At 41.3% G+C, this 27,417-nt stretch overlaps 1 protein-coding gene across 2 annotated transcripts in view; it reads left to right on the plus strand.

Moving 5' to 3' along the window:
* Positions 1-27,417, plus strand: part of septin2 (septin 2) — a 115,737-nt gene that overhangs the window by 76,906 nt on the left and 11,414 nt on the right. The window contains exons 8-10 of one of the 2 annotated variants that reach the window (XM_063046220.1): positions 17,869-17,970; positions 19,598-19,743; positions 21,795-21,917. In XM_063046220.1, the coding sequence (XP_062902290.1) occupies positions 17,869-17,970; positions 19,598-19,743; positions 21,795-21,917 (371 nt within the window). The remainder of the gene's footprint in view (positions 1-17,868; positions 17,971-19,597; positions 19,744-21,794; positions 21,918-27,417) is intronic. The other variant, XM_063046221.1, reaches the window with a different exon arrangement.

A 27,417-nucleotide genomic window follows, 5' to 3' on the forward strand; every position in this document is an offset into this window, starting at 1 on the left:
TGCCAAAACACGTTTGCAGTGGACACCATCTCCTTAGCTCTATAATCTGGAGCATCTGGACTGTAAAGCTAGTCATATTAATTTACTGTTTATTGGCTACAGCTCTGCTGTCTATGTGATAATACAAAGCAAACACACCTTTGAACTCCTAGACCTGGGACTTGAACTTTCCTTTGCACCTGGATCCTTAACTACTTGACCAACAGACCACAAGCAGCAAGAATGAGCAGTGATACCTCTGCCATGATTATTTGCAAGACTGATGCCCCACAAAACTGCAACCTCAGCACCCTACTCTACTTTTTATACACTTACTTCATGGCCAGATCCTTATTCCATCTACAAGTTTGCAGGCGATACTACTGTTGTGGGCTGTATTGTCAAATAATAAGTATAAGAACGAGATACAGAGCCTAGTGCTGAGTGTTGTGACAAAAGTATTTCCCTCAATGTCAGCAAAACAAAAGCTGTTCATTGATTTCAGGAAAAGGGTGATGCATATGCTCCTGCTTATATCAATGGTGTTGAGGTTGGGAGCTTCAAGTTCCTCAGAGTGAATATCACTTAAAACGTGTCCTGGTCCAACCATGTAGATACCACAGCCAAGGAAGTCCACCAGCACCCCTACGTTTTCAGGAGACTAGAGGAGTTTGGCATGTCCTTTTTGACCGTCGATTTTTATCAATGCACCATAGAAAGCATCCAATTTCGATGCACCATGGCTTGATATGGCAACTGCTCTTCACATGTCAGCAAGAAACTCCAAAGAATTGTGGACACAGCTCAACACATCATGGAATTCAGCCTTCGCTCCCCTCCCCGCTGTCCAAACTTCTTGCCTCCTTGGTAAACCAGCCAATGTATTCAAAGACCATACCTAAATCCTCGGTGTTCTCTCTTCTCCCCTCTCCTATTGGACAGAAGATGCAAAAGCCTGAACGTACACACCAACAGGCTCAAGGACGTCTTCCTTCCTGCTGTCATAAGACTGTTGAGAGGTCCCCTTGTACAATAAGATGGATTCTTGACTTCACAATCTACCTTGTCGTGGCCTTGTAGCTTATTGTCCCTATGCACTACACTTTCTATAACTGTAACACTATTCAGCATTCAGTTATTGTTTTACCTTCTGCTATCTCAATGCACTGTTGTAATGAATTGATCTCTAGGAACAGTATGCAAGTCTTTCACTGTACATGTGACAGTAATAAACCAATTTATCAGTTTAATGCTGCTCCCAGAATTGTTCCCAGAGCAGCTGAGCATTGAAGATCCATGAGCCTCAATATTTATGGATTCCAAATGTAGCCCCCCCGGCACGCCTCAGGGTCGCTCAACTCGCTGTCCTCTAGGGAAACAGCCCTTGGCCCTGCCAAACTGGGTAATTAAGTTTGTGTGGATGCTGTGTGATGTACCCCACCCTGCCCAAATAACAGACGATACACCATATACAATTAAATGAATTACAGTTTATAGATATTATTGGAACTATATAATTAATAGAGATAAAATATAAAAGGAAAATAAAAGGCGCCACACTTGTTAAAGTTCAATCTCTTCATGCACAAACAGTTGGAGCTCTAGTAACGATCCTCTCTTAACCATTCAATCCCCTCTGGCCACCTCGACCTGCAGCCTGGGACCAACCACGGTGGTCGACCAGACACTCCACACAAGTCTGTCTCCGTCTTCTCTCCTTGCCAAAGACCCTGGACCTCGGACTCCTGCTCGGGGTCTGACCCCGTTAGCCAGCTCACAGCACCTTGTCCATCCTCTCTCTGTCATCGCGTCTTCTCCCCGAAAACCCGCACATCACAATAGCTTACAGACACACTAGAAAGAATAACATGGGCACCCATTGGTTCATTCGCTCTTTTATCAATAATATAACCCAAACAAGCTGCTAGCGAGAGAACTTTCTCAGCATTTAACATAACAAAGCCATTAAGAAGCCAATTTAATTAGCCTACGCAGTAACATGAAAGAAGAAACCCCTTACACAAACTTGAGAAAACCCATGACCCTCATCCCAGGGAGGTACAAACTGATCCTCCTCATTGACTTGGATGCACTTCTTTGGAAAGACATGCTTAGCAAAGGAGCTAGAAAAGATCACTACAGTAGACAATAAGTCTTGGTGAATGACTTTATTATAATCAGCATCTGCTTTTTTGCCAAAGCGCCTAGTACAAATTCTCGTGGCAGCACCCTCAGTCCAAGCACTGGTGACTGTTAGACTTCTGTCATTATCAGAGTGAGCAATCAAATAGAAGTCTGTCATCTGCATCATGACTGGAGTTGATGCCTGCTGAGCTGACCGTCACTTTGCTCTGTTACTTACCTGGCCTCAACAGAATAGCCAATATTCATGTCAAAATGTCTTTGAGGCATATCAGGAAAAACCAAACTTCGTTAGTCCTGACGAAGGGTCTCGGCCCGAAACATCAACTGTACCTCTTCCTAGGGATGCTGCCTGGCCTGCTGTGTTCACCAGCAACTTTGATGTGTGTTGCTGGAAAACCTTTTTAAATTATTTTTAAATGTTTGCAATAAAGTTCTACCACTATGTGCTATTCTGCACAAGATGGCTTCTCTGCTTTCATAGTTTTGATTACCATGCCACAGCTGCTTTGTTCTACATCTGCCACAAGAAAACCCTTTTTAATTGTTTGGAATTGTCTTTAAACTTGTCATTAAGCACCTTTTGATATTGAATATTAAAGAAAATATACTGTAGTAACTATTTACCATTGCATATTACATTCATTTTGATTCACCTTACCCCATTCACTGTTCTCCATAAACTAGCTTATCCAAAAGACTGCTGCTCAGAGCTAATTCTGCACCTGTTTTTACTCATCCATTATCCACTTGGATGCTCGTGCAATCTGAGAATTCTCCTTGGATCTTCACTAAACTTTAATTTTTTAACATACTCTCATTGCTTTGATACTCATTTCCAATCTGCCTTTGAACCATCTTCATGTATTTTTGTAAATTTTGCTATTGCTATGATAAGGGCCTTACTTGCCTTTGTATTATTTCAGAGCATTATGGATAAGATCTGGCTGTGGTATATTGTTCTGATAGTTGGACTGATTTAGAACAAAGATTCTAAAGTTAAATAATTGATCTCAACGATTGAAGTGAACAAAATTGGACTGAACTGTAATGAAATGGTACAGTTCTTGGAGACTAACTCTAACTTTTTTAGATTATGAGAACACTCAGTCCTCTTTTATTATCATTTAGAAATGCATACATGCATTAAGAAATGATACAATGTTTCTCCGGAGTGATATCACAGAAAACAAGACAGACCAAAGACTTAACACTGACAAAACCGCATAATTATAACATATAGACCATAAGATGAAGGAGCAGAAGTAGGCCATTTGGCCCATCGAGTCTGCTCTGCCATTTTATCATGAGCTGATCCATTCTCCTATTTAGTCCCACTCCCCCGCCTTCTCACCATAACCTTTGATTCCCTGGCTACTCAGATACCTATCAATCTCTGCCTTAAATACACCCAATGACTTGGCCTCCACTGCTGCCCGTGGCAACAAATTCCATAGATTCACCACCCTCTGACTAAAAAAATTTCTTCGCATTTCTGTTCTGAATGGGCGCCCTTCAATCCTTAAGTCATGCCCTCTCGTACTAGACTCCCCCATCATGGGAAACAACTTTGCCACATCCACTCTGTCCATGCCTTTCAACATTCGAAATGTTTCTATGAGGTCTCCCCTCATTCTTCTAAACTTCAAGGAATACAGTCCAAGAGCGGACAAATGTTCCTCATATGTTAACCCTCTCATTCCTGGAATCATTTTAGTGAATCTTCTCTGTACCCTCTCCAACGTCAGCACATACTTTCTTAAATAAGGAGACCAAAACTGCCCACAGTACTCCAAGTGAGGTCTCCACCAGCGCCTTATAGAGACTCAACATCACATCCCTGCTCCTATACTCTATTCCTCTAGAAATGAATGCCAACATTGCATTAGCCTTCTTCACTACTGACTCAACCTGGAGGTTAACTTTAAGGGTATCCTGTAGGAGGACTCCAAAGTCCCGTTGCATCTCAGAACTTTGAATTCTTTCCCCATTTAAATAATAGTCTGCCCGTTTTTTTTTGCCAAAGTGCATAACCATACACTTTCCAACATTGTACTTCATTTGCCACTTCTCTGCCCATTCTTCCAATCTATCCAAGTCTCTCTGCAGACTCCGTTTCCTCAGCACTACCAGCCCCTCCACCTATCTTCGTATCGTCAGCAAACTTAGCCACAAAGCCATCTATTCCATAATCCAAATTGTTGATATACAATGTAAAAAGAAGCGGCCCCAACACTGATCCCTGTGGAACACCACTGGTAACCGGCAGCCAACCAGAATAGGATCCCTTTATTCCCACTCTCTGTTTCCTGCCAATCAGCCAAGGCTCTATCCACGTATGTAACTTTCCCATAATTCCATGGGCTCTTATCTTGTTAAGTAGCCTCATGTGTGGCACCTTGTCAAAGGCCTTCTGAAAATCCAAATAAACAACATCCACTGCATCTCCCTTGTCTAGCCTACTGGTAATTTCCTCAAAAAATTGTAATAGGTTTGTCAGGCAGGATTTTCCTTTAAGGAATCCATGCTGAGTTCTGCCTATCTTGTCATATGCCTCTAGGTACTCTGTAACCTCATCCTTGACATTTGACTCCAACAACTTCCCAACCATTGATGTCAAGCTAACAGGTTACAGCAGTGCAAAGCAATACCATAATTTGATAAAGAACAGACCGTAGGCACAGTAAAAAATAATAGTCTGAAAATCCCGAGTGGTTTGATTCTCGAGTCCCCGATAGCAGGCGGCAAAAGGGAGAAACTCCCTGCCATAAACCTCCAGGCACCGTCAACTTGCCGATACCTTGGAAGCAGCCGACCCTGAGTCCATCCGTCCAAAAACTCCGAGCTTCCGAGCAGCTTCTCTGATACAGCCTCCCGAGCGCTGTCCTCTGTCGAGCGCCTTCAACCTCTCCCCGGCCGCTGAAACACGCAAAGCCGAGGATTTCGAGGCCTTCAGATCCAGAGATTCCGATTGCCACACAGTAGCAGCAGTAGCAAAGTAGACATTTCAGAAGTTTTCCAGATGTTCCGCTGTGCTCTCACGTCTGTCTCCATCAAATCAGGATTGTGCACGATCCCCTACTTGACAAATAACAGATATTCATCACTGAAGTGGCCGCATGCCCTGTCGTCGCACTGCCATCTTCTCCCCCCTCCCGGGAGATTTGAGGAGATATATATATCTTATTGATATGCTTGATTGATTCCTGGGATAAGGGACTTTTCTATCGAGCAAGAATTGGTAAAAATTAGTCTCTACTCATTGGAGTTTTGATTATGACATGTAAGAGTCTCGAGAGATTAATATGGTGCAAGGATGTTTACTAGTGCTGGAAAGCATAGAATTAGAAAGGTCAGTATTTTTGAACTGAAGATAAGAAGTTTCTGTTTCACAGGATTGTAAATCTTTGGCATTTTCTACCTAAGGTTGTGGATGTTGAGGCATTAAATATGTTCACGACAGACTAGTAACAACTGATTTTTGGTGATGAAATCTAAAGCTATAGGGATCTGGTAAGAAAATGGAAACGATCAGCAAAACCACAGCCATGATCTTAGGGGGAGTAGGTTCAATGACTTTATATCATTGTACAAGTTATAAAACTTCTTATTTATATTTGTATAAAGCTGGGCGGCAGTGTTAGCTGTGAGGAGGATGCTAAGAGGATGCAGGGTGACTTGGATAGGTTGGGTGAGTGGGCAAATTCAAGGCAGATGCAATTTAATGTGGATAAATGTGAAGTTATCCACTTTGGTGGCAAAAATAGGAAAACAGATTATTATCTGAATAGTGGCCGATTAGGAAAAGGGGAGGTGCAACGAGACCTGGGTGTCATTATACACCAGTCATTGAAAGTGGGCATGCAGGTACAGCAGGCGGTGAAAAAGGCGAACGGTATGCTGGCATTTATAGCGAGAGGATTCGAGTACAGGAGCAGGGAGGTACTACTGCAGTTGTGCAAGGCCTTGGTGAGACCACACCTGGAGTATTGTGTGCAGTTTTGGTCCCCTAATCTGAGGAAAGACATCCTTGCCATAGAGGGAGTACAAAGAAGGTTCACCAGATTGATTCCTGGGATGGCAGGACTTTCATATGAAGAAAGACTGGATGAACTGGGCTTGTACTCGTTGGAATTTAGAAGATTGAGGGGGGATCTGATTGAAACGTATAAAATCCTAAAGGGATTGGACAGGCTAGATGCAGGAAGATTGTTCCCGATGTTGGGGAAGTCTAGAACGAGGGGTCACAGTTTGAGGATAAAGGGGAAGCCTTTTAGGACTGAGATTAGGAAAAACTTCTTCACACAGAAAGTGATGAATCTGTGGAATTCTCTGCCACAGGAAACAGTTGAGGCCAGTTCATTGGCTATATTTAAGAGGGAGTTAGATATGGCCCTTGTGGCTACGGGGATCAGTGGGTATGGAGGGAAGGCTGGTGCAGGGTTCTGAGTTGGATGATCAGCCATGATCATAATAAATGGCGGTGCAGGCTCGAAGGGCTGAATGGCCTACTCCTGCACCTATTTTCTATGTTTCTATGTATGTTAAGTTGCTGGCAAACAACAGTTTACTAGGCCATTTCAGAGGACAGTTAAAATCAGGTACATCGGGTGAATCCATAAGCACAGGCCAGACCAGGTATGGACGGCATATTCCTATCTCTTAAGGAACTTGGAGAACTAGCTGGTTCTTCATAATTTTGCTAACACTGGTCTTTTTAGAATTCTGGATCCTTAAGTAGAATTTCAAACTTCCACAGCTGCTGTAATGGGGTTTTGAAAGGCCGTAACTAAACTTTCTTAATGCTGTGTTCTTTGCAAGTGGTTCAGGATGTGTTTCGAGGGGTATCTATAGTTGGAATACAGCTATAGATGTAATGCACTCAGTAGCCAATTTGTTAGGTACAGCTGTACACCTTAATGCATATTACTGATCAGCCAATCATATGACAGCAACTCAATGAATTAAAGCTTGCAGACATGGTCAAGAGGTTCATTTATTGTTCAGACTGAACATCAGAATAGGGAAGAAATGTGGTCTAAATGACTTTGACTATGGAATGATTGTTGGTGCCAGAAAGGGTGGTTTGACCATCTCAGTAACTGCTGATTTCTTGGAATTTTCACGCACAACAATCGCTAGAGTTCAAAGTAAATTTTATTATCAAAATATGTCACCATATACAGCCCTGTGATGAATTTTCTTGCAGGCATACTCAATAAATCCCATAACCATAATACGATCAATGAAAGACGGCACCAACTGGACATGCAACCAGTGTGCAAAGTACAACAAACTGTGCAAATACAAAAATAAATAAATAATAGTTATAATAAAAAAGCAACAAATATTGAGAACATGAGATGAAGATTCCTGGAAAATGAGTTCATAGGTTGTGGGAACAGTCCAGTGATTGATGGGGCAAGTGAAGTTATCCCCTTTGGTTCAAGAGCCTGATGGTTGAGTTAGTAACTGTTCCTAAACCTGGTGGTGATGAGTCCTGAGGTTCCTGTAGCACCTTGCTGGTGGCAGCAGCAAGAGAACATGTCCTGCCTGGGTGCCTCCATCATCCATGATCCTTGATGATGGCCACTGCATTCTTGTGACAATTCTCTGTGTAGATGTGGTTGGGAAGGCTTTACCCATGATCCACTGGGCCACATCCACTACTTTTTGTAGGGTTTTCCATTCGAGGGCATTGATCTTTCCATACCAGGCTGTGATTCAGCCAGCCAATATATTCTGCACCACACATCTTATAGAAGTTTGCCAAAGCATTAGATGTCATGCCAAATCTTGGCAAACCCCTAAGGAAGTAGAGGCACTGGTGTCCTTCCTTCATTATTGTACTTGCATGCTGGGCCCAGGACAGGTACCCGAAATGACACTGAGGACTTTAAAGTTGCCTAATAGTGTGGTCACTGGGTGTATGTTGCCAAATAATTAACAGGCATTCACTTAAGTTTAATTTCATCCTCTCCTCCTTTAATTCTGATACATCATTTAATTATACCAGCATTTTTAAAATTTCAGAAAGATGCTGGGAATACTCAGGTCAGACAGCATCTATAGAGAGAGAAATTAATGTTTTGGTATGTAGACCTTGCACAAGACCTGGGTATTTCCACCATTTTCTGTTACATCGGATTTCCAGCATCTGCATTATTTTGTTTGATTTTCATGTAAAGGTACAGTGATAAAATTGTATAATAATACATCTGTTCTATAATTGTTTGTTTATTCAATTTTCTTGAATTTAACCACTGAAATGCATTTAGTATATTTTCATAATCTGCTTTCAATTGGACAAGGCACCGGTTCAGCCAGTATCCTTTGAAATGGTAGAGCAGGCTCAAGCTAGATGGTCTACTTTTAAATTCTTCTTCTTGTTATTGATCCTCTCCACACATTGAGCGATGACCTTGATGTTTCTTCAGCAATCATCTGCGTTTTTACAAGGCCAAGTTGCTAGCTTTAAGCACAACCCAGCATGGATGGAAAACGTCCAAGGAGCCGGATGGATTCGAACCTGGGGCCATTGCCTTGAAGTCCACTACAGATACCAGCCGGCATTTTAAAATCTCATGAACTTTATAATCACAATCACAACTTGCAGTGTGATATATTTGTCATTGGATCTTCCCTACTTGCCCTAAATGTTGTGTTTGCTGTGGGAAAGTTTATTCTTGCTTTATAACTGTTCATGTTTTATTTATTTATTTCAATCAAGTCTCCTGTTAACTTCTCCATGGGGCAACCTTAGTTCATTAATGGAAGTCCCTTATCCTGTGTATGCATCTAATAAATGGTTTCTACTCTTTCCAAGGTATTAATATTTCAAGTGTGGTACTCAGAAATTCACACAGCACTGTGACTGAGATCTAGCTGGTGTTCTGTAAAGACTTAACATTATTTTCTTGTTCTGAACTATTCTCTGGAGGAAAAAGATGAATAGGTGGAAATGCAAAGTGCTCTTAGTATTGAATTTTGCTCTTTTTTTTCTCCTCTAGATTTTTGGGTCCTCTGATCAGCAGCTTCCTTTGAGTATATGCAGCAGGGAAAATTTTAGCAACAAAACTTCAGGATAAAATTTGCTGATAATTTTATTGTCCTTGTAAAAGACTCATGTATAACTTCAGGTTTCTTCTGCAATCACTTCTGGAGTTGGTGTTGAGAGATCAGATTTGAAATTTCCATTGAGTTATAAAACTTGAAACATTCTCAAAGGTTTGCATAGTTCTTCTGGGCCTATCTGGAGTGGTAGAATTTTTAAAATACTGAAGTCTTCAACTTCAAGTCTAGCTATTGATGCATTTAAGTGTGATGTAAAATGAGTGATGCCCTGTACTGGTTGCTAATAGATGTGATTTAGTAGTGCACATTGTGCAGATTTCAAAAATGGTAACACCAAATAAGAGCCCCACTATCCAGGTCCTGGTTCTGGCAAGATGGTGGCATGACTAGTCACGGCGGCTTCTACAGGGTCAACATGCGGTGCTACCATTCTACTTAAATGTATTTCCAATGTTAGCGAGCTTCTACTGTACATTAAGAACTTACAGGTCTACACCATCAGCGAGTTGCTCGCTGGCAGAGATGATGAAGGAGCTGTGCAACATGCTGCTACCTGAGTCTATTGAGGCTCAGTCAAGCAGCGAGTGTCCGTCATAGTCGCTTTTCTTGTGATTGCAAGACCCCTTTGGGCACTGTTAATCTGGTACACTGCTAGTTGGAATCGCTAATTTATTTGATGAGAGCAGGGCCAGACAGCAGGGAACTCCCTGGCCTTGGCTGTAGCGAAGACTAGGCCTGAAGCTGTGGTATCACTTGTTTGCAGCCGACAGAGTGAGGAAACAAAGCCGTTGTGCTTCGCTGGGGGTGGCAGTGTTTCACTCAGCAGAAGGCAAGCTCCTTTGTGATCGGCTGCAGATTTTTTTGGTGGCACTCAATGGACTTGAGCTTGCTTTTCAGCTGTTGGGGAGAGATGTCCGAGCTGTGTCAGTGCATTTGTGGTCAACTGAAGGTTTCAATTGGACTGAGAGGTCTGGACAACATACATAAATATTTGTCTGATTGTGTTTTTACTCATATTCTATATGTGCCTGTACAGGTTTCCCCCGCCATCCGAAGGTAGAGCATTCCTATGAAACAGTTCGTAAGCCAGAATGTCGTAAAGCGAAGAAGCAATTACCATTTATTTATATCGGAAAATGATTGTGAGCGTTCGCAGACCCAAAAATAACCTATAGTTATAGCTATGAAGCTGCCAAATCATACCAAATAACACATAAAAACACACAGCCGATATAAAGTAGAAATAATGTATGTACAGTGTAGTATCACTTACCGGAATTGGGACAGCGTCAAGCACACTGATGATGGTGAGTTAGGCTGAGTCGGAGGTTGGGGTGGTGCAGTGGTCCCCACCCTTCAGGCAGTGACCCGATACATTGCCGCGAAGCATGCAGGGGTCCAGCGGTAGCCGGGAGACACACAGCACATCTTTAAGAAAAAAGCCGAAATAAACAAGCTAATTAATTAGGTGCCGCCTGGCACGTAATTGTCCGCCCAGATCAAAGGTGATGCCGATTGCATAGCCTCTGATCTGGGCCGACAATTACGTGCCGGGTGTTACCTAATTAATTAGCATGTTTGTTTCGGCTTTTTTCTTAAAGATGTGCTGTGTGTCTCCCGGCTACCGCTGCATTCTCCACGAATCGATATCTGTCCGTGGCCTGGGTGGTGGGACACTGGGGTGTCATCTCATCATCGTCTGTTTCCATTAGAGCAGGCAGCTCATCTTCTGTCTCTGCCTGCCTCGATGTTGAAGGTTGAGGTTCGTCGTCTGCTGTGGCTGATGTGGAAGGCTTGCTTGACTGCTGAGCCTCGTGCGTTTTTCTATCATACAGTTCTTTGTAAGCACTCAAACCATCCTGCAAATATCCCCTGTACCTACGTACCCTTTCAAAATTAAAGTCGTACTTTATCATTACTCATTCGGTTTTGATTGTTATCCTTTCCTCTTCCAATTGCATCAGCTCTTCTATCAGTTCTTGGTCATGGGATGCCAAAACCTCTTCAACATCATTTTTGTCAGCTTCCACAAGCCAAACTCACTTTGTCCTTACTTTGTTCACCACGATTGAAACGCTTAATTATGTCTAGTTTTACGCTAAGTGTAACACCCTTAGGAGCTCTTCCAGGCTTTTCCGACACCTTAGAACTCATCTTGGAAATGGCTGCTCACAGGCACGTGTTTAAGCAATGCCAGCGAGAATGCAGTTCCGAATCCGGGGGAGAGCGGCTGCTCGGGGCGCGCGCGGCCTTTTATTGCACGTTGATTTTTTTTCGCGCGCTGCTTTTTTCGTAACAGTGAAAACACCTTTTGTTAGTAAAAACGGTACTAATGTAGGTCTTTGGTAACAGTGAGGTTTCGTAAAGCGAACATTCAAAAAGCGGGAGACACCTGTATATGTGTGGACTAGTTGCAGTATCACCTAGCGGTCGTTGGGGCCAGTTGAGAGATGGTCTTGGTGAGCTGGGAAGTCTGAACTATATACATGCATATTCTGCATTGTATTATACTGATATTCTCAAAGGTTTCAAAGCTACATTTAATGTCAGAGAAATGTATACAATATAGATCCTGAAATGCTTTTTCTTCACAACCATCCACGAACACAGAGGAGTGCCCCCAAAGAATGAATGACAGTTAAATGTTAGAACCCTAAAGTACCCCCTGGTTCCCCTTCCTCCCGCGCGCAAGCGGCAGAAAGCAATGATCCCCCTCCCCCCACCAGCCAAAAAAAAGTATCAGCACCCACCACCAAGCACTCAAGCGTGAGCAAAACAGCAGCAAAGACTCAGACTTGCAGTATTCCAAAGACTACTTGTCCACCTGGTATTCAACATGTCACAGTGTCTGTCTCTCTCCCCCCCCTCCCCGTTCCCCCTCTTTCCCCCTCCCCTGTCCCCCCCTCTTTCCCCCTCCCCCGTCCCCCCCTCTTTCCCCCTCCCCCATCCCCCCCTCTTTCCCCCTCCCCCATCCCCCCCTCTTTCCCCCTCCCCGTTCCCCCCCTCTTTCCCCCTCCCCGTTCCCCCCCTCTTTCCCCCTCCCCGTTCCCCCCTCTTTCCCCCTCCCCGTCCCCCCCCTCTTCCCCCTCCCTTCCCCCCCTCCCTTTCCCCCTCCCTTCCCCCCCTCCCTTTCCCCCTTCTTTCCCCCTCCCCTTCCCCCTTCTTTCCCCCTCCCCCGAGATCTTCTAACTCCCATGGCACACCAATCTCTTGCCCGGACACTACCACCTATCTCTCTCGCCGTACCCCCACCGTCTCCAGAGCCATGGAATCTCAGACTTTCTGAGGCGAGCTGAGCTCTTAGGCCAAGCCCCCTTGGCATGCCAAATAATGGCCCGTCGTGAAACCCCAAGAGCAGCTCCCATTCCCACAAAGAATCGTAGTCAATGTGTAACTCCAGGTCAGGGTCTTCAAAAGAACCCTGAAAGGGAAAAATAGAGATATTAAAGATGGAAATAGAGCTGTTTCCGAAGATACAAGCAAAGGAGTTGCCATTGACTCTCCTAAGCTGCTCCTCTATGGGCTTGTTGACTTGTATGTGCGGGGACGGGGCATCAAGCCAGTGTCACGGGGACTCTTATTCTGTGAATTGGTTGTGTGTGACTGTTATGTATTTCAGTACCTTGACCCCATAGTAATGCTGACTCATCTGTCTGTGTTCCAGTATGGTTGAATAACAATTGAATTGAAGAGCAGTGAACTTTTAAACACAGATGAGCAATGTGATTTGCAGAAATTTATTCCACTTTTGCTCAATATTTTGATTGAAAGTTCTTTTGGCTTTGTATGCCTGTAATATTGTAGTTGTGGTGTTCGGTTATCACTGAGCTGTGTACTTGTATTCAGAAAGAAAGAGAGCAAGCTACGGCTTAGCATTTGTCTTTAAAGAAATTGTTAACCATATTATGGAAAAACAAAAGTCAATATGGGTTTGTGAAAAGGAAATTAACAAATTTATTGTTCTTTAAAGTGAATGCTCTTGATAAAAGTGAATCAGTACATGTTGTGCAATGAGATTTCCAAAAGGAATTTGATGTGAGACATCAAATTGTTATTGTGGAAATAAAAGCGCGTTGTGTAAGAAGTATCATTAGCACGGACAGAACACTGGCTGGCTAACAGGAAAGAGTAAGAAGGCGTAATTGAATCTTTTCCTGTTGGGTAAGATGTAACTAATGTGTGCCAGAGGTGTTGATGAGGGGGCCTTATCTTTTTGATTTGTATGAATGTCTGATGGTGTGCTTGCTAAATTTATTAATGATGCAAAGATGGGTAAAAAGTTCTGAACAAACAGAAGTAGGGTACAGAGGGATATACTGTAGATAAGTGGGCAGAGATCTGAAAAGTAAAGTAAGATATGAGATTGTCCATTTTGACAGACAAAATAAAGAATCTTTATCTAAAGGAAAAATGCAGTGGTTTACAGAGTTCCATTTCCCATATTTAGTTTACAAACAATGAGTTCCCTAGAAAAATAACTTGGACTATCGAGTACCCATTTTAAAGTGTGAATTAAAATTATAATATTCAATCATCTGGAAAAATCTGTTGGTCCAGCACTACCAAAGTCTTGAGGTAGCAAATTATCGGAGTTGTGGGCAAATAGAACTCTGATGTGGAAGGGCCTGTGGGTACTAGAGGATGAATTTTGAAAAGCCACAGTTTGGGCATAAGTGTTAACATGAATGCTAATAGAATGTAATTGTTTATTGCTGTGAAATTGGTTATAAAAGTAGTGAGATTGCATGATATAAACTATTGGTCAGATTGCATTCGAGCAAGGTGAATTGCGTACAAGTCCCCTGATGTTGCAGCATCAGAAGCAGTTCAAAGAGCAATTGAGACTAATGTCTGCAATTGAGGAAAGGTTGGACATCTTGTACTCACTGGCTTAGGAAAGTGGGAAGGGACTTAATTGAAACAAATTCCTGAGGATGGAGATGAATTTTTTTGATTCATCTAAGACACAAAGTAACATTTTTGAGGGATGGTGAGTCACTGGAATTCTCTTCCAATAAGGGTCGGAAGAAGTAGATAAATGAAGGATGTAAGGTTACCCAAAGGTTACAGGTGGAATGGGAGAGAGACTGGAGAGGCTGAGTATGCTTCTGTCACTAGAGTTTCTCTGAGCTATGTAATCATGCAGTTGTATATTGTAGCACAGAATCTCTGCATCTTTCATTTTCTGAGCCTCCACTGTTTTCCACTCTAATTATAAAAGCCAAATTAAAAACACTTTCAAATAATTGTGTCCCTCTTACCGTTTCCCGCAATCATTTATGAAGTTTTGTATTCCTTTCAAGGTGTACCAAAACATTTAACTTGCAATGAAATCATGCAATAACTTGTACATAGTTACTCCCAAAAATAGCAATGAAGTAATGCCCAGGTAATCTACGTTGGCGTTGGCAGGATAGATGATGGCCAGGACATCATGGATAACTTACCTAATCTTTGAATGAGTATCAAGGGACCCTTTCATTTGCTAAAGTTTCATCCAAAAGGCACTATGCCAATAATGCAGCATTCTTTTAATTTATGCTTTATGTATTTAAGTCTTTGGACTTGAATTTGACTTGGTGGGGGTGGGGGGGGGGGCGCAGTTGTGTGTGTGTGTCAGAATCAAGCCACATTTTGCACCTCTGCAGTTCTGGTTATAGATCCTGTATGGAGAGCAATACAGTTGTGCTTAGCTCAATTATTAAATCTGTATGGACTGCAATAGTTTGGACTTTAACATGTACCTAATCACAGTTACCTGTACATATCATTGAATAACGGTAGATGAGGCAGTAATTAACTGACTTTTTGTGTTACAGAAGATACCTTTGCCATTTTATGCCTTATTGGGTGGATGTCAGTTTTGCAATTAATTCTGCTTCGATCCACAGAAGAAACTACTAAGTATGTTTTAAAGAAAGTTGCGGTCTCTGGTCTGAACAGTGTGGGAACTGAAGTGGCTTACTGCTTTTATCTTGCCTCCCTTTGCCTCTGGTTTCTTTTGTAATTGAAGACTGCTACTTAAAGTATTAACATCAAAAGTTACTTGCAGTAGTGTTGCTAGAAACCAATTGTGGATTTGTTGCTGTTGTAATCACAGAGTTCATATTAATCGTAGGTTAATCTTGGTAATTTGTGGTAACTAATACATTCTACAAGATGGTTTGCAATTTGCCATGCTACATTGAACTTGATTTAACTTGATAATTTTTGGCTTCTGAAGAGTTGTACCTTAACTTTGTAGCTCTTTGTGATAATGTTATTAACAGCCACATTAATCATTGTAGACAAACGTTTAATTTAGATTACTTACAAAAGTCAGTGGTTTTAAAGAAAAGTAAATGAAGAATGAACAAAGCTGTGATAAAATGAGAAGAGAATAGAAATGTAAACAGTCTTTAGTTGGCTCAAGTGGCTGTTTTGTGCTGTAAATTCTCTGTAGTTTCAGGCCATTGAACTGACTGTTTAACTATTAATAGTTAGCCAATATCCTTCATTGGATAGACAGCAATATTTTTAAAATCTGCTTTTTTATTGTAAAATCAATTACACATGACCTTTCAGGATCCTGTTTGAATTTAGTGGAGATAAAGCTCCTCTGTCTACTATCTGGTCAGTTTACTAATACCTTCCCCTGACATTTGCCCTCTAGCAGAGAGACTTTCATACATGACTTTAGTAAATCTGATCTTTTTGTTCCCAAACAGATCTATTCATACATTCAAAATTTGGTTGCTTGCATCCTATCTTGACTGTCCTGCTATGACCATTACTTGTATCCCTTTCTGGTCTATGCTGTTGTCCAGACCCAACAAATTACATGTAAAATTTATTACAGTTTGCTTTGCAGCCTTTTAAGATTAGATTTTAAAGTTTAGCTTTGTCACATCCACATGGAAGTGACATTTCCAGTGTAATGACATTTGCATCCAACCAATGAGGATTGTGCTGGGCGGCCCACAAGTGTTGCCACTCCTCCGGCATTAATATAGTATGAAAGTAACTCAGAAGTTACTGTATGTCTTTAGAGTGTGGGAGGAAACTGGAGCACCTGAAGGAGACCCACGTGAGGAGAATGTACAAACTCCTTACAGGTAGCAACAAGAACTGAACCACGGTATTGCAGTTGGCTTTGTAAAGCATTGCGCTAACTGCTATGATGCCATACGATATCTTTACAGAATTTTGTGGTCCTCAAATTCTGTCTTCCTGCACACTTCTGTGAGTCGCTGCTTCAATTTTACATAGAATCATCCAGCATCTGCAGCAATGAGGAAAAGCCATTTGGCCCAGCCAATCTATGGTGTATCAAACTTTGTCTCCTCTCAAGTCCATCACCAGAGTCTCCCTCTGTCTCCTTACCATGCTTTCTAAATAGCTATCAAATCACCACCATGATAAAGGAACTTTTTGCTACCACTCAACAAGGATTCTATCTATAACTTTGATTTTGATCATCTACACCAGAGCAATTTTCAGCAGCATGCAAATACATATGTCTTTGGGGTAGAAAGAAAACCAGTGGCGAATAAACAATTCTCAGGCTCCCAGGTAGGTACAGGTATTGATTTTAATCAACATTGCAATGACAGACTCTGCCATATTCATCAGGGATGATGCCTGGGCAAGTCTGATCTAGTCTAGTGGTATTTATACTCTCATTGTCCATCACTCCTGATCCTCATCCAATCAGTTAGTCCTCATCCAATCAGTTTTTCGCTGTCCCAATTTGGTTACAATTCAATTCCAGTTCTTAGTTGAAGCGAGACCTTTGTCTTTGTTAAAATTTTTTCCCTCTAGTTTTATTTCAATGGCAGGCAGTTCCAAAAGCCATAGCAGGGCACAGTAGTTTTGTGCCGTCAGAGTGAATCCGATGTCCATTGTGATTCTCCAGTTACCCAAGTAGCCAAAACACACTGCTCCGCATTCACAGGGAATTCTGTAAATGTCAGCCAACATGAGTCCCAGGTCATCTTTGGCCTGTATAAGCTGTGATTTGAGCTTCCCCACGGGTTTGTGGAAGGTATTAATCTGGTATTTCTTCAGGATCTTGGCAATCCTTCCAGAAACAGTGGATATATAGGGAAGACAAGTGGTAGTAATGGGTTTCTCATTGTTAGGTTTTGTGGTTTTTCCTTTGGCCCCTTTGGGTGGATCTGAGGAGAAACAAAAGTAGTCATGGGAAGAATGTGCAAATTCCACATAATCAAGATTGAACCTGGGTTGCTAGGGTTGTGAGGCAGCACTGTATCTAGCTGCCCTACTGCACCACTTGCAAATTATATCACTTTATACCTTGCTACTCATTGGTGGAACCAAGTGGTAGAAATCTGCTGGGAATGTAACTGCAGAGCATTCAGCTCTTCAATTTAAAATTTTTTTTTACTGTGTTTGCATGTCACATGTACATTATAGTTAAGCAAGTGTGCTGACTTAATGTTCTGAGAAAGAATATTGCTGTTCAACCTGATTTTCCTGTAGCATTCTGGAATTACAATTATGAATGCATAAAATTATTGGGCTTGCCAATGTCCACATCTTGAAAATTAATAATTCAATTTTCTATCTCCTCAACCTGTGAATTTGATTTTTAAGTAACAGCTTTACTTGTCTGATCTGATTTGTCAGATATCTTGTCTGAATTCACTGCATCCTCTTTATCATTTTTTTAAGATCCTTGATGAGATTGAGGAACACGGTATTAGGATTTACCACCTGCCTGATGCAGAATCTGATGAAGATGAAGATTTCAAGGAGCAAACTCGCGTTCTTAAGGTACTTAAACGCAAAAAATTTTTAACTTGTGGATGTTAATTCAAAAGTCTTGATTATTCTTCATTTGGTGGCTTTTGGAAACTTTTAGGTGATTGTGGTCCACTCAGATGTATATGCTCTTGATGCATAACTTGTTCTTCATTTATTCTGGTTTAATCCTGGGCTTCTGTCAGCAATTTAAGGCCAAATTGCATTATGCTGATGCCAGGTGGTGTTGCTTCGTATTTGCATTGAAGTTAGGAGTTACACAAACACTGTCAGTTGAAACTCTGTAGCAAAGCAGTCTGTTTTTTTCCAAGAGTTAGCTATTTCAAAGGAAGTGAAAATGGTTAGTTTTCTTGAACTTTGATTTTTTTTTTTGACTAATTGAGATTTGGTTATCAATTCTTTAGCAATTACTTTTGCTTTGCTTGAGACCTGTCATCTTCCATTTTTATTGGAAGTTTTTAGGTCAACCTTTAAGCTGGAGCTGAAATTGAGACTTGTACATCTGCTGTAGTGATTAAGACTGGTCTGTTTGATCTGTGTTTCATGAACCTTGATCAGAACTGATGAGTTGAAGATTAAATTTTGAGATGCAGAGGGGTTCAGGTGTGTAGTGGGATGGGGAACATGATGGAAGGCTGGGGATGTAATATGACGAAAGTATGGTGCAGGTAAAGAAAAGGTTGTAAGGAAAAGGGTCATGAGTCTTGTTGCAGAAAGAGGTGAAGAGCATGTAAGTGACATGGTATTAAGAATGGAACATTATTCAGGAAACAAGTTTTAGTCAGAAATCTTAACTGAGCCATGGGAAACAAACTATTGATTGTGGGAAAAAGAAAATGAGAAGGAAATTCTGCTAGAGAACCGAGAGGAACTTCAAGTTTAGCATTAGTAAATAGAATTTTTTTAAACTTCAGCTGCTAGAAATGTGAAATATAAACAGAAAATTGTGTTAATAGCTGGTCAAGCAGCTTGTGTGAAAATTAACATTTCGAATTGAAGCCTTGCATCTGAGTAGCAAAACAAGTTAGTTTTAGGTTGCAAAGAAGATGGGGTGAGGGATGAATAGAACAATGGAATTGTCTGTGAGAGGATGGGCCTTCCAGAAACTATCAAATTCTACAACTTTATGTAATTTTCTCTTTGGTTAAGAAGTGGTCGTCCATCTATGATAATAGGTCAGTTTTTTTTCAGTCCCATAGCTTTTGTTTGCAGTACATTACGTCTGTTTGTGTTATCATCTTGTAACTCATCCCATTAATTGACATGAGGACCTGGTCTCACCTTATCACATATGTGGGCAAGGATTAGTTAATCTTGTGTGAAAGCAGAGAAGATAGTCACATATTAGATGTCATGTGATTATTTGCTGTCTGTATGTTTAGTCTTTAAGTAACTAATAACATAGGCTCGCGACTATTATCCTCTGCAAAAGGTGTTTGAGATTATATTTGATCTTCAGGGTTTTTTCACTGCAAGTTACACAGTGTATTTTTAATATAATGTGTCTGTTTCTCAGATTTTTAATTGATCTTTTCTGTTTCTTGTTAGAAGCCATGGAAAGGTTTATTTTTATTCTAACTGAATCAGCCACAACAGCTGCACTAATGTTGGACTGATATGTTCTCTCTTGTAAACTTAGACCAGTATCCCTTTTGCTGTTGTTGGATCAAATCAGTTGATTGAGGCAAAAGGTAAAAAGGTCCGAGGACGTTTGTATCCATGGGGAGTGGTGGAAGTGGAGAACCCAGAGCACAACGACTTTCTGAAGCTGAGAACAATGTTAATGTAGGTGTCCTGTCTGCATACGTCAAAAAAAGTTAATCCTGAAATCCCAAGTTAGGTATTAAGAAAACAGGCAGCTATGAAGTGCCATGTTTTTAAATGTGTTCAAATGTTTCATCTGAGTTCTTTGAGAATTGTTTCTTTGGTGGATTTTAATGCTAGTGGATTTGCAAACATGCTATGTTAGAATTTAACATTTGTAAGAGTTGAGTATTTTTACCTGTTTTTTTTCTCCACAGCTTTGATAGTCAAATATGCCTGCCCATTGCCATAGATCATAAAGAGTCATGAACTAATTAAATTGCATACAAGTCCACATGTTTCTTTTAACAGGCAAATGTGCATTCCCAAGTGCAAGTATTCTAGAAATGAAAACCTAGGTGTTTTTATTCCTTTTTTTTCCCCTTAACCATAGCATCTGATGCCAGTGACCACCTGTCTTGGCTAAAGTGAACTATTTGAGCATTGCTCATAGAATCATGCAGCACAGAAATAGGTCCTGTCATGTTCATGCCAACCATCAAAGACCATTACACTAATCCATCTTAATCCTCTCATAATAATTATTATTTATAGAACACTTTTCATATGCATGATTGTCACACTTGGGTTTTGGTGAGTGGTGTCCCCTTATGAAGGTGTGGACTTTTAAAACCTCAGACCACAGGTTGCAATAGCACTTTCAGGGCAAAGGTGTTTATTGTGTGCCAAAAAATGGAAAACTTTTACAAAAAGTGCAAAAATATTTATATTGGAAAAATGGCAAATTAGCAAAAACGACAAAAGAGAAAAATGGAGATATATACCATCAGACCTTTAGGACTATAGTTCCAAAACTTCAGTCTGGAAGTAATACACCTTCCCACACACTTCTTCTCTCTTCACTTGCCAAAAGAGAACTGTAATCGGCAATCTTCTCATGCTAGGAGAAAAGAGATAGTCCATTCTTTGGAATGTGGGGAACTTGTTACCATAAGGCTGAACAATTACACAAAACTAAAATACAGGAATTCACTTCCTCCTTCACAATCACAAATATACTCACAGCAAGATCACAATGACATTGCGCAACAAAATTAAGCAACAAATAACCATTTTCAGAAGCTGGTACTCTTCCCCATACCCCAGAATTAACACTTCCACTGAGCCCACCCTGACCATGTTCAGCATGACCTCAGCACCGTCAGACAGGACAATGAGGATTTCAAGGCTACTGGCGGTGGGGGGGAGGGGGGTGGGGGGGGGCGCAAAATCACATGTGGCAGACCTGCTCTGTCACAATGATGTCGTTCAAAGTGCTTTACAAATGGATAAAGTACAAATATGAAAATAAAAGACAAAGAGATTAGTTAATAGCAGAGTTAAATAGGTTTTGAGTTGGCATTTAAAGTGTCAGCTGAGTCTGCATCCCTTATAGCTTTAGGTATTGAATTCCACAGTTTAGGACTAGAGTTCAAAAAAAAGCTGACCTGCCAATTATCTTTTGAGGAAGGTTGTTCCCATTAAATTTCAGATTCTATCATTCACTTGCACAGTGCAACAGTCTACAGTGACCAGTTAGTGTATCAACCCACATGACGCTGGGAAGCAGGAAGAAACTAGAGTGCCAAGAGGAAATCCACATAATCACAAGGAAAACGTGCAACCTCTATGTAGACAACTCCTGAGGTCAGGATCAGATCTATAACTTTGGGGTAGCACCTTTCTAGTTGCACCACTGTGCAGCTTTGTCTTGGAATTGACCTGAATGCTTTTCAAGTCTGTGCCTCAAAATAATGGCAGGTGCATTTACTTTGTGTAACTGCTACTTCTGTCAGGGCTGTCTTAAGCATTATCGTGGAATTGTGGTGTGCACTTGTTGAGTGTCAGCAACCACTTGCGACTATTCAGTTGGAGCTGTGGTGCAATATTTTTCTGTTTGAGTTCACTATGGCTAAGTTCTAATGCCATTCTGTTTATCACATGGGATTTAGCAGATAAATATTTATAATATGGATTCTGAGAATTTCACAAAATATTGTACTGATTTTCCCATTTGTCCTTGAACTGTTTAGAACACACATGCAGGACCTTCAGGAGGTGACCCAGGATCTTCACTATGAAAACTTCCGCTCTGAACGCCTCAAGCAGGGTGGCAGGTTGTCTTCACATGGTTACATTCTCCCTCTGTCTCCTTCGTACGTATCTGTCCTCTATCTTCTTGACCATCTCACCCTCAGAAAACATTTTTACAGAATTATCTGGTATACCACAACTTGCACTCAATGTGTGAAAGGAGGGAATGCAGATGTTCCTGGGACACCCCTTCACTCAACCTATTCCTGATGGTGTCCAGATTCATTCAGATGGAGTCGGGTTTAGGTAAAAGTTATGAATGTAATCTTTACCATGGGTTCATTGCTTTTGTATGGATCAGTCCAGAATGAGCCAAATTTATCTGATCAGCAACCTGGAACTTGTCTTGCGGTTCGGTTAAGGTAAATTGGGTTTGTCGGGAGTTGCTTGTGCAGCATGGCTTGAAGGACCGGAAAGGTCTACTCATGCTGTACTACTAAATAAATGAATAATATATTACAAATAAATAAATAGTGTGAGAAAAGAGCAACATAGTGAGGTAGTATTCGTAGGTTCAGGGGCCATTCAGAAATCTGGCTTAAGGGATGAAGCTGTTGCAGATAGTAAGCTTCCAGTGGAATTTTTAGTTCGGATATATGGTCATCAGTTTGAAGTGTTAACTGCTACTTTCTGTATTGTTACTGCCAGACTTGCTGAGTGTTTCTGGAATTTTCTATTTTTGTTGCTAGCTTACTAACACCCTGTCTTTACACTAGTGGAGAATTAAATATAGCTTCAAGTAGTGGAGCAGAAAAATATGAATATACAATTAGCTGTAAATCTGCTTCAGCAGGAAAAAAATCGCAGTAGATTTCCTTTAAAATATAAGTGAGTGTGTACCTTTGAAGCCATTTCTGGTGAAGTGGAACTCTGTTTTGATGCTGCTTATGCGCATAGCTCATCTTATAAAAGATTGTAACTTGAATAAAGGACCATTGAGCTCCCTCTCATAACAGTATTAAAGCTTAAATAAGCTGAATAAGAGTTTATTTGTCATATACACCGGGAAAGCATTAGATCCTCCTTCAATATAGAAGCTTGTTAATAGGAATGCATGGATTTGAAATCCAATAAAACAAATTTTGTAGAAGTAATTTCCTGGATGATTCTGGGTTTTGTGCAGTGAGAGACACACATTGGGGGAAAGTTGTGGTATCCAGCAACAAATTGGTGAAAACTTGGAGTTGGGAATGGCCTTTTTTCTTTTGCTCTGCTTCCTGCTATCCTTAAAATCTCTTCAGTGCTGTGCTGGAATTGGGAACCTCTGGGGCACACTACTATAGAAATCTAACCAATGCTGTGCTTAATGAATTGGATTTTGTATTGCAAAGTTGAATTAAGTTGTCATGAATGTTTCAAAAACTGCATGTCAGTTTAGTATGATGTTTTAATGTTTATCCCTTCCCCATCTTGAGCAGCACGGTTCCAGAAGTGAAGGTATATGGATTAATTAAGCTGTGAGATCTCCATGCTGATTTGGTAGGAGTAATTTTGAAATTCCATTGAATTCCAAGTACGTTCAAACTTGCATTTAAAAGTGTGCACCTTCGGCTGATACGGAACACAGTTGTATTATGTTGTATCCAGGGACGGGAAAAGGTGGCGATACAATAAGTGTAACTACAGTGTACCCGAGCGCTTGCAATATGCTGCTAGCAATTGACATATATTGGAGATAGATGTCAAAGAACTAGGAGACCTTAGGGTGTGTGGCCACAGATCTTGAGCAGCAGGATCAATCATTAAGGAGGGTAAAGGCATACTTTATTAGCTGAGCCTTAGAAAGGAACAGGTTATGCTACAGCAAAGTAAAGATTCAAAGTACATTTATTATCAAAGTATTTATACAGAATGCAACTTTGAAGTGTCTTTCAGGCAGCCACGAAACAAAGAAACACCATGGAAGCACCTAATGCCCTGAGTATTGTGTACAGTTTTGGGCTCCTCATCTTAGAAGAGATGTGCTGGCATTGGAGAGGGTCCAGAGGAGGTTCACAAGGATGATTCCAGGAATGAAAGGGTTATCATACGAGGAGCATTTGATGGCTCTGAGTCTGTACTTTAGAAGGATGAGGGGGGATCTCATTGAAACCTTTCGAATGTTGAAAGGCCTAGACAGACTAGATGTGGAAAAGATGTCCCCTATGGTGGGAGAGTCTAGGACGAGGGCACAGCCTCAGGATAGAGGGGCATCCATTCAAAACAGATGCGGAGAAATTCCTTTAGCCAGAGGGTGGTGAATTTGTGGAATTTGTTGCCAAGTGCAGCTGTGGAGGCCAGGTTGTTGGGTGTATTTAAGGCAGAGATTGATAGGTTATTGATTGGACATGGCATCAAAGGTTACGGGGAGAATGCCGGGAAATGGGGTCGAGGAGGAGTAAAAAAAATGGATCAGCCACGATTGAATGCTGGAGTAGACTCAATGGGCCAAATGGCCTAATTCTGCTCTTATGTCTTACGGTCTTAGGATTGCTACCAGTGCCACATGCAAGTGAGGCCAGAAATTAAGGAAGATTATGCAGTTTAACAGGTGGCTAAGGGGTTGGTGCAGGAGGGAGGGCAGAAGATTTTTCTATCATTGTGCTCTTCTCCACAGAAGGTGGGACTTGTACCAAAGAGACAGTTTGCAGGGACCAGATATAAGTATTTGGATAGACGTGGACAAATTAAGGATAGTCAACCTGGCTCCATGCATGTAGGTCATGTCTAAACAATCTTATGGCATTTATGGAGGAAGTTACCAGGAAAGTTGAAGGCAATTTAACACAGACAACTGAATTGCACTTTTGGAAGACAAACCAGGGTAGACTCACATTGTGAATGGTAAAGCACTGAAGTGTGAGGTAGAACAAAGAGACCTGGGTAGACAGATCCATAATCCTTGGAAGTGCCATCACAGGTAGATAGTCATAAAGAGAACATCTGACATTTTGACCTTCATAAATCGGGGCTCTGAGTATGGAACTTAGGAATGTTATGTTGAAGTTGTATAAGATGTTTGTGAGACCAAATTTGGAGTAGTCTCTGCATTCTGGTCACCTTCCTATGGTAAAGATATATTTAAAGAGTGCAGAGAAAATTTATATGGATGTTGCTCATACCTGAGTTACAGAGCAAGTTTGAATAGGTTAGGACTTCATTCCATGAAGTGCAAGAGAATGAGGGGAGATCTTATAGAGGTATACAAAATTGAGGGGTATAGATGGAGTGAGTGCATACATGCTTTCTTCCCAACCCAAAGGAAGAAACTAGAGCTAGGGATCATTGGTTTAGGGTGAAATGTCTAAGGGGAATCTGCAGGAAAACTTTACTCAAATGATACTGCAAGTGTGGAACTAGCTACCAGTGGGAGTGGTACATTCGAGTTCAATTGTAACATTTAAGAAAGGTTCGGATGAGAGAGATGTGGAGGGCTATGCTCAGGGTGCAGGTGGATGGGACTAGGCAGAAAACCAGATCGACATAGGTTAGGTGAGTTGAATGGTCTGCTCTGTGACTATGACCTGCTGAATTCATCCAGCATTTTGTGTATGTGTTGCTCAAGATTTCCAACATCTGCAGAATACCTTCTGTCTCCATTACATGAAACTTGTTTTGTTCAACGTCTGAATAAGGTGTTTAACTCTTGAGTAGATATGCTGTAAATTAATAGTTTTGTATTTGTTCTGTAGAGTAGCTCCATTTTAGAGGGAAATTTGGGAATTGAGGTGTAGCATTTGTGGTAAGAAAGACTTGAAAGAGGTGGTAGGGCAATGATGCAGCCTTACTCGACACTGATCTGCACTGAGGTGAGTCTGTTGTGAACTACTTTCTAGGTGATCACTGTTATTGCCGTAAAGTTAGTGTTCTATTATGCCATAATTTCATGCTAATTGACTTGAGATGACCTGGCATCTTTTTGAATTCATGTGAACGCAAACTTGCAGCACCCAAGTACTTCATGATGCATGCATTATTGTATTGTTCCTGTGTCCCAGTGAGGTCACAGTACAAAGTGTTTTTTTGTACAACACTTGCATTAGTATATAACCACTCTATTGGAAGGCACATGATTTGTATCTAGGTAGCTGTATCCTTTTGATAGTGGGAATCAAATTAAAGAGGCTAGGTGTGAGGAGGTTAGTTCACAACAGGGGGATGGGAACCAGTGCAGAGAGACAGAGGGGTGTAAAGTGAGGGTAGAAGCAAAAAGTACTAAGGAGAAAAGTAAAAGAGGCAGACCGACAAATCCAGGGCAAGCATTAAAAAGGACCACTTTTCAACATAATTGTATAAGGGCTAAGAGAGTTGTAAAAGAGTGCCTGAAGGCTCTGTGTGTCAATGCAAGGAGCATTCGTAATAAGGTGGATGAATTGAAAGTGCAGATTGTTCTTAATGATTATGATATAGTTGGGATCACCGAGACATGGCTCCAGGGTGACCAGGGATGGGAGCTCAACGTTCAGGGATATTCAATATTCAGGAGGGATAGACATGAAGGAAGGGGAGGTGGGGTGGCGTTGCTGGTTAAAGAAGAGATTAACGCAATAGAAAGGAAGGACATAAGCCGGGAAGATGTGGAATCGATATGGGTAGAGCTGCGTAACACTAAGGGGCAGAAGACGCTGGTGGGAGTTGTGTACAGGCCACCTAACAGTAGTAGTGAGGTCGGAGATGGTATTAAACAGGAAATTAGAGATGTGTGCAATAAAGGAACAGCAGTTATAATGGGTGACTTCAATCTACATGTAGATTGGGTGAACCAAATTGGTAAAGGTGCTGAGGAAGAGGATTTCTTGGAATGTATGCGGGATGGTTTTTTGAACCAATATGTCGAGGAACCAACTAGAGAGCAGGCTATTCTGGACTGGGTTTTGAGCAATGAGGAAGGGTTAATTAGCGATCTTGTCGTGAGAGGCCCCTTGGGTAAGAGTGACCATAATATGGTGGAATTCTTCATTAAGATGGAGAGTGACATAGTTAATTCAGAAACAAAGGTTCTGAACTTAAAGAGGGGTAACTTTGAAGGTATGAGACGTGAATTAGCTAAGATAGACTGGCAAATGACACTTCAAGGATTGACGGTGGATATGCAATGGCAAGCATTTAACGGTTGCATGGGTGAACTACAACAATTGTTCATCCCAGTTTGGCAAAAGAATAAATCAAGGAAGGTAGTGCACCCGTGGCTGACAAGAGAAATTAGGGATAGTATCAATTCCAAAGAAGAAGCATACAAATTAGCCAGAGGAAGTGGCTCACCTGAGGACTGGGAGAAATTCAGAGTCCAGCAGAGGAGGACAAAGGGCTTAATTAGGAAGGGGAAAAAAGATTATGAGAGAAAACTGGCAGGGAACATAAAAATGGACTGTAAAAGCTTTTATAGATATGTAAAAAGGAAAAGACTGGTAAAGACAAATGTAGGTCCCCTGCAGACAGAAACAGGTGAATTGATTATGGGGAGCAAGGACATGGCAGACCAATTGAATAATTACTTTGGTTCTGTCTTCACTAAGGAGGACATAAATAATCTTCCAGAAATAGTAGGGGACAGAGGGTCCAGTGAGATGGAGGAACTGAGCG

Source organism: Mobula hypostoma, chromosome 4, assembly GCF_963921235.1.
Source record: "Mobula hypostoma chromosome 4, sMobHyp1.1, whole genome shotgun sequence".
Lineage (NCBI taxonomy): Eukaryota > Metazoa > Chordata > Chondrichthyes > Myliobatiformes > Myliobatidae > Mobula > Mobula hypostoma.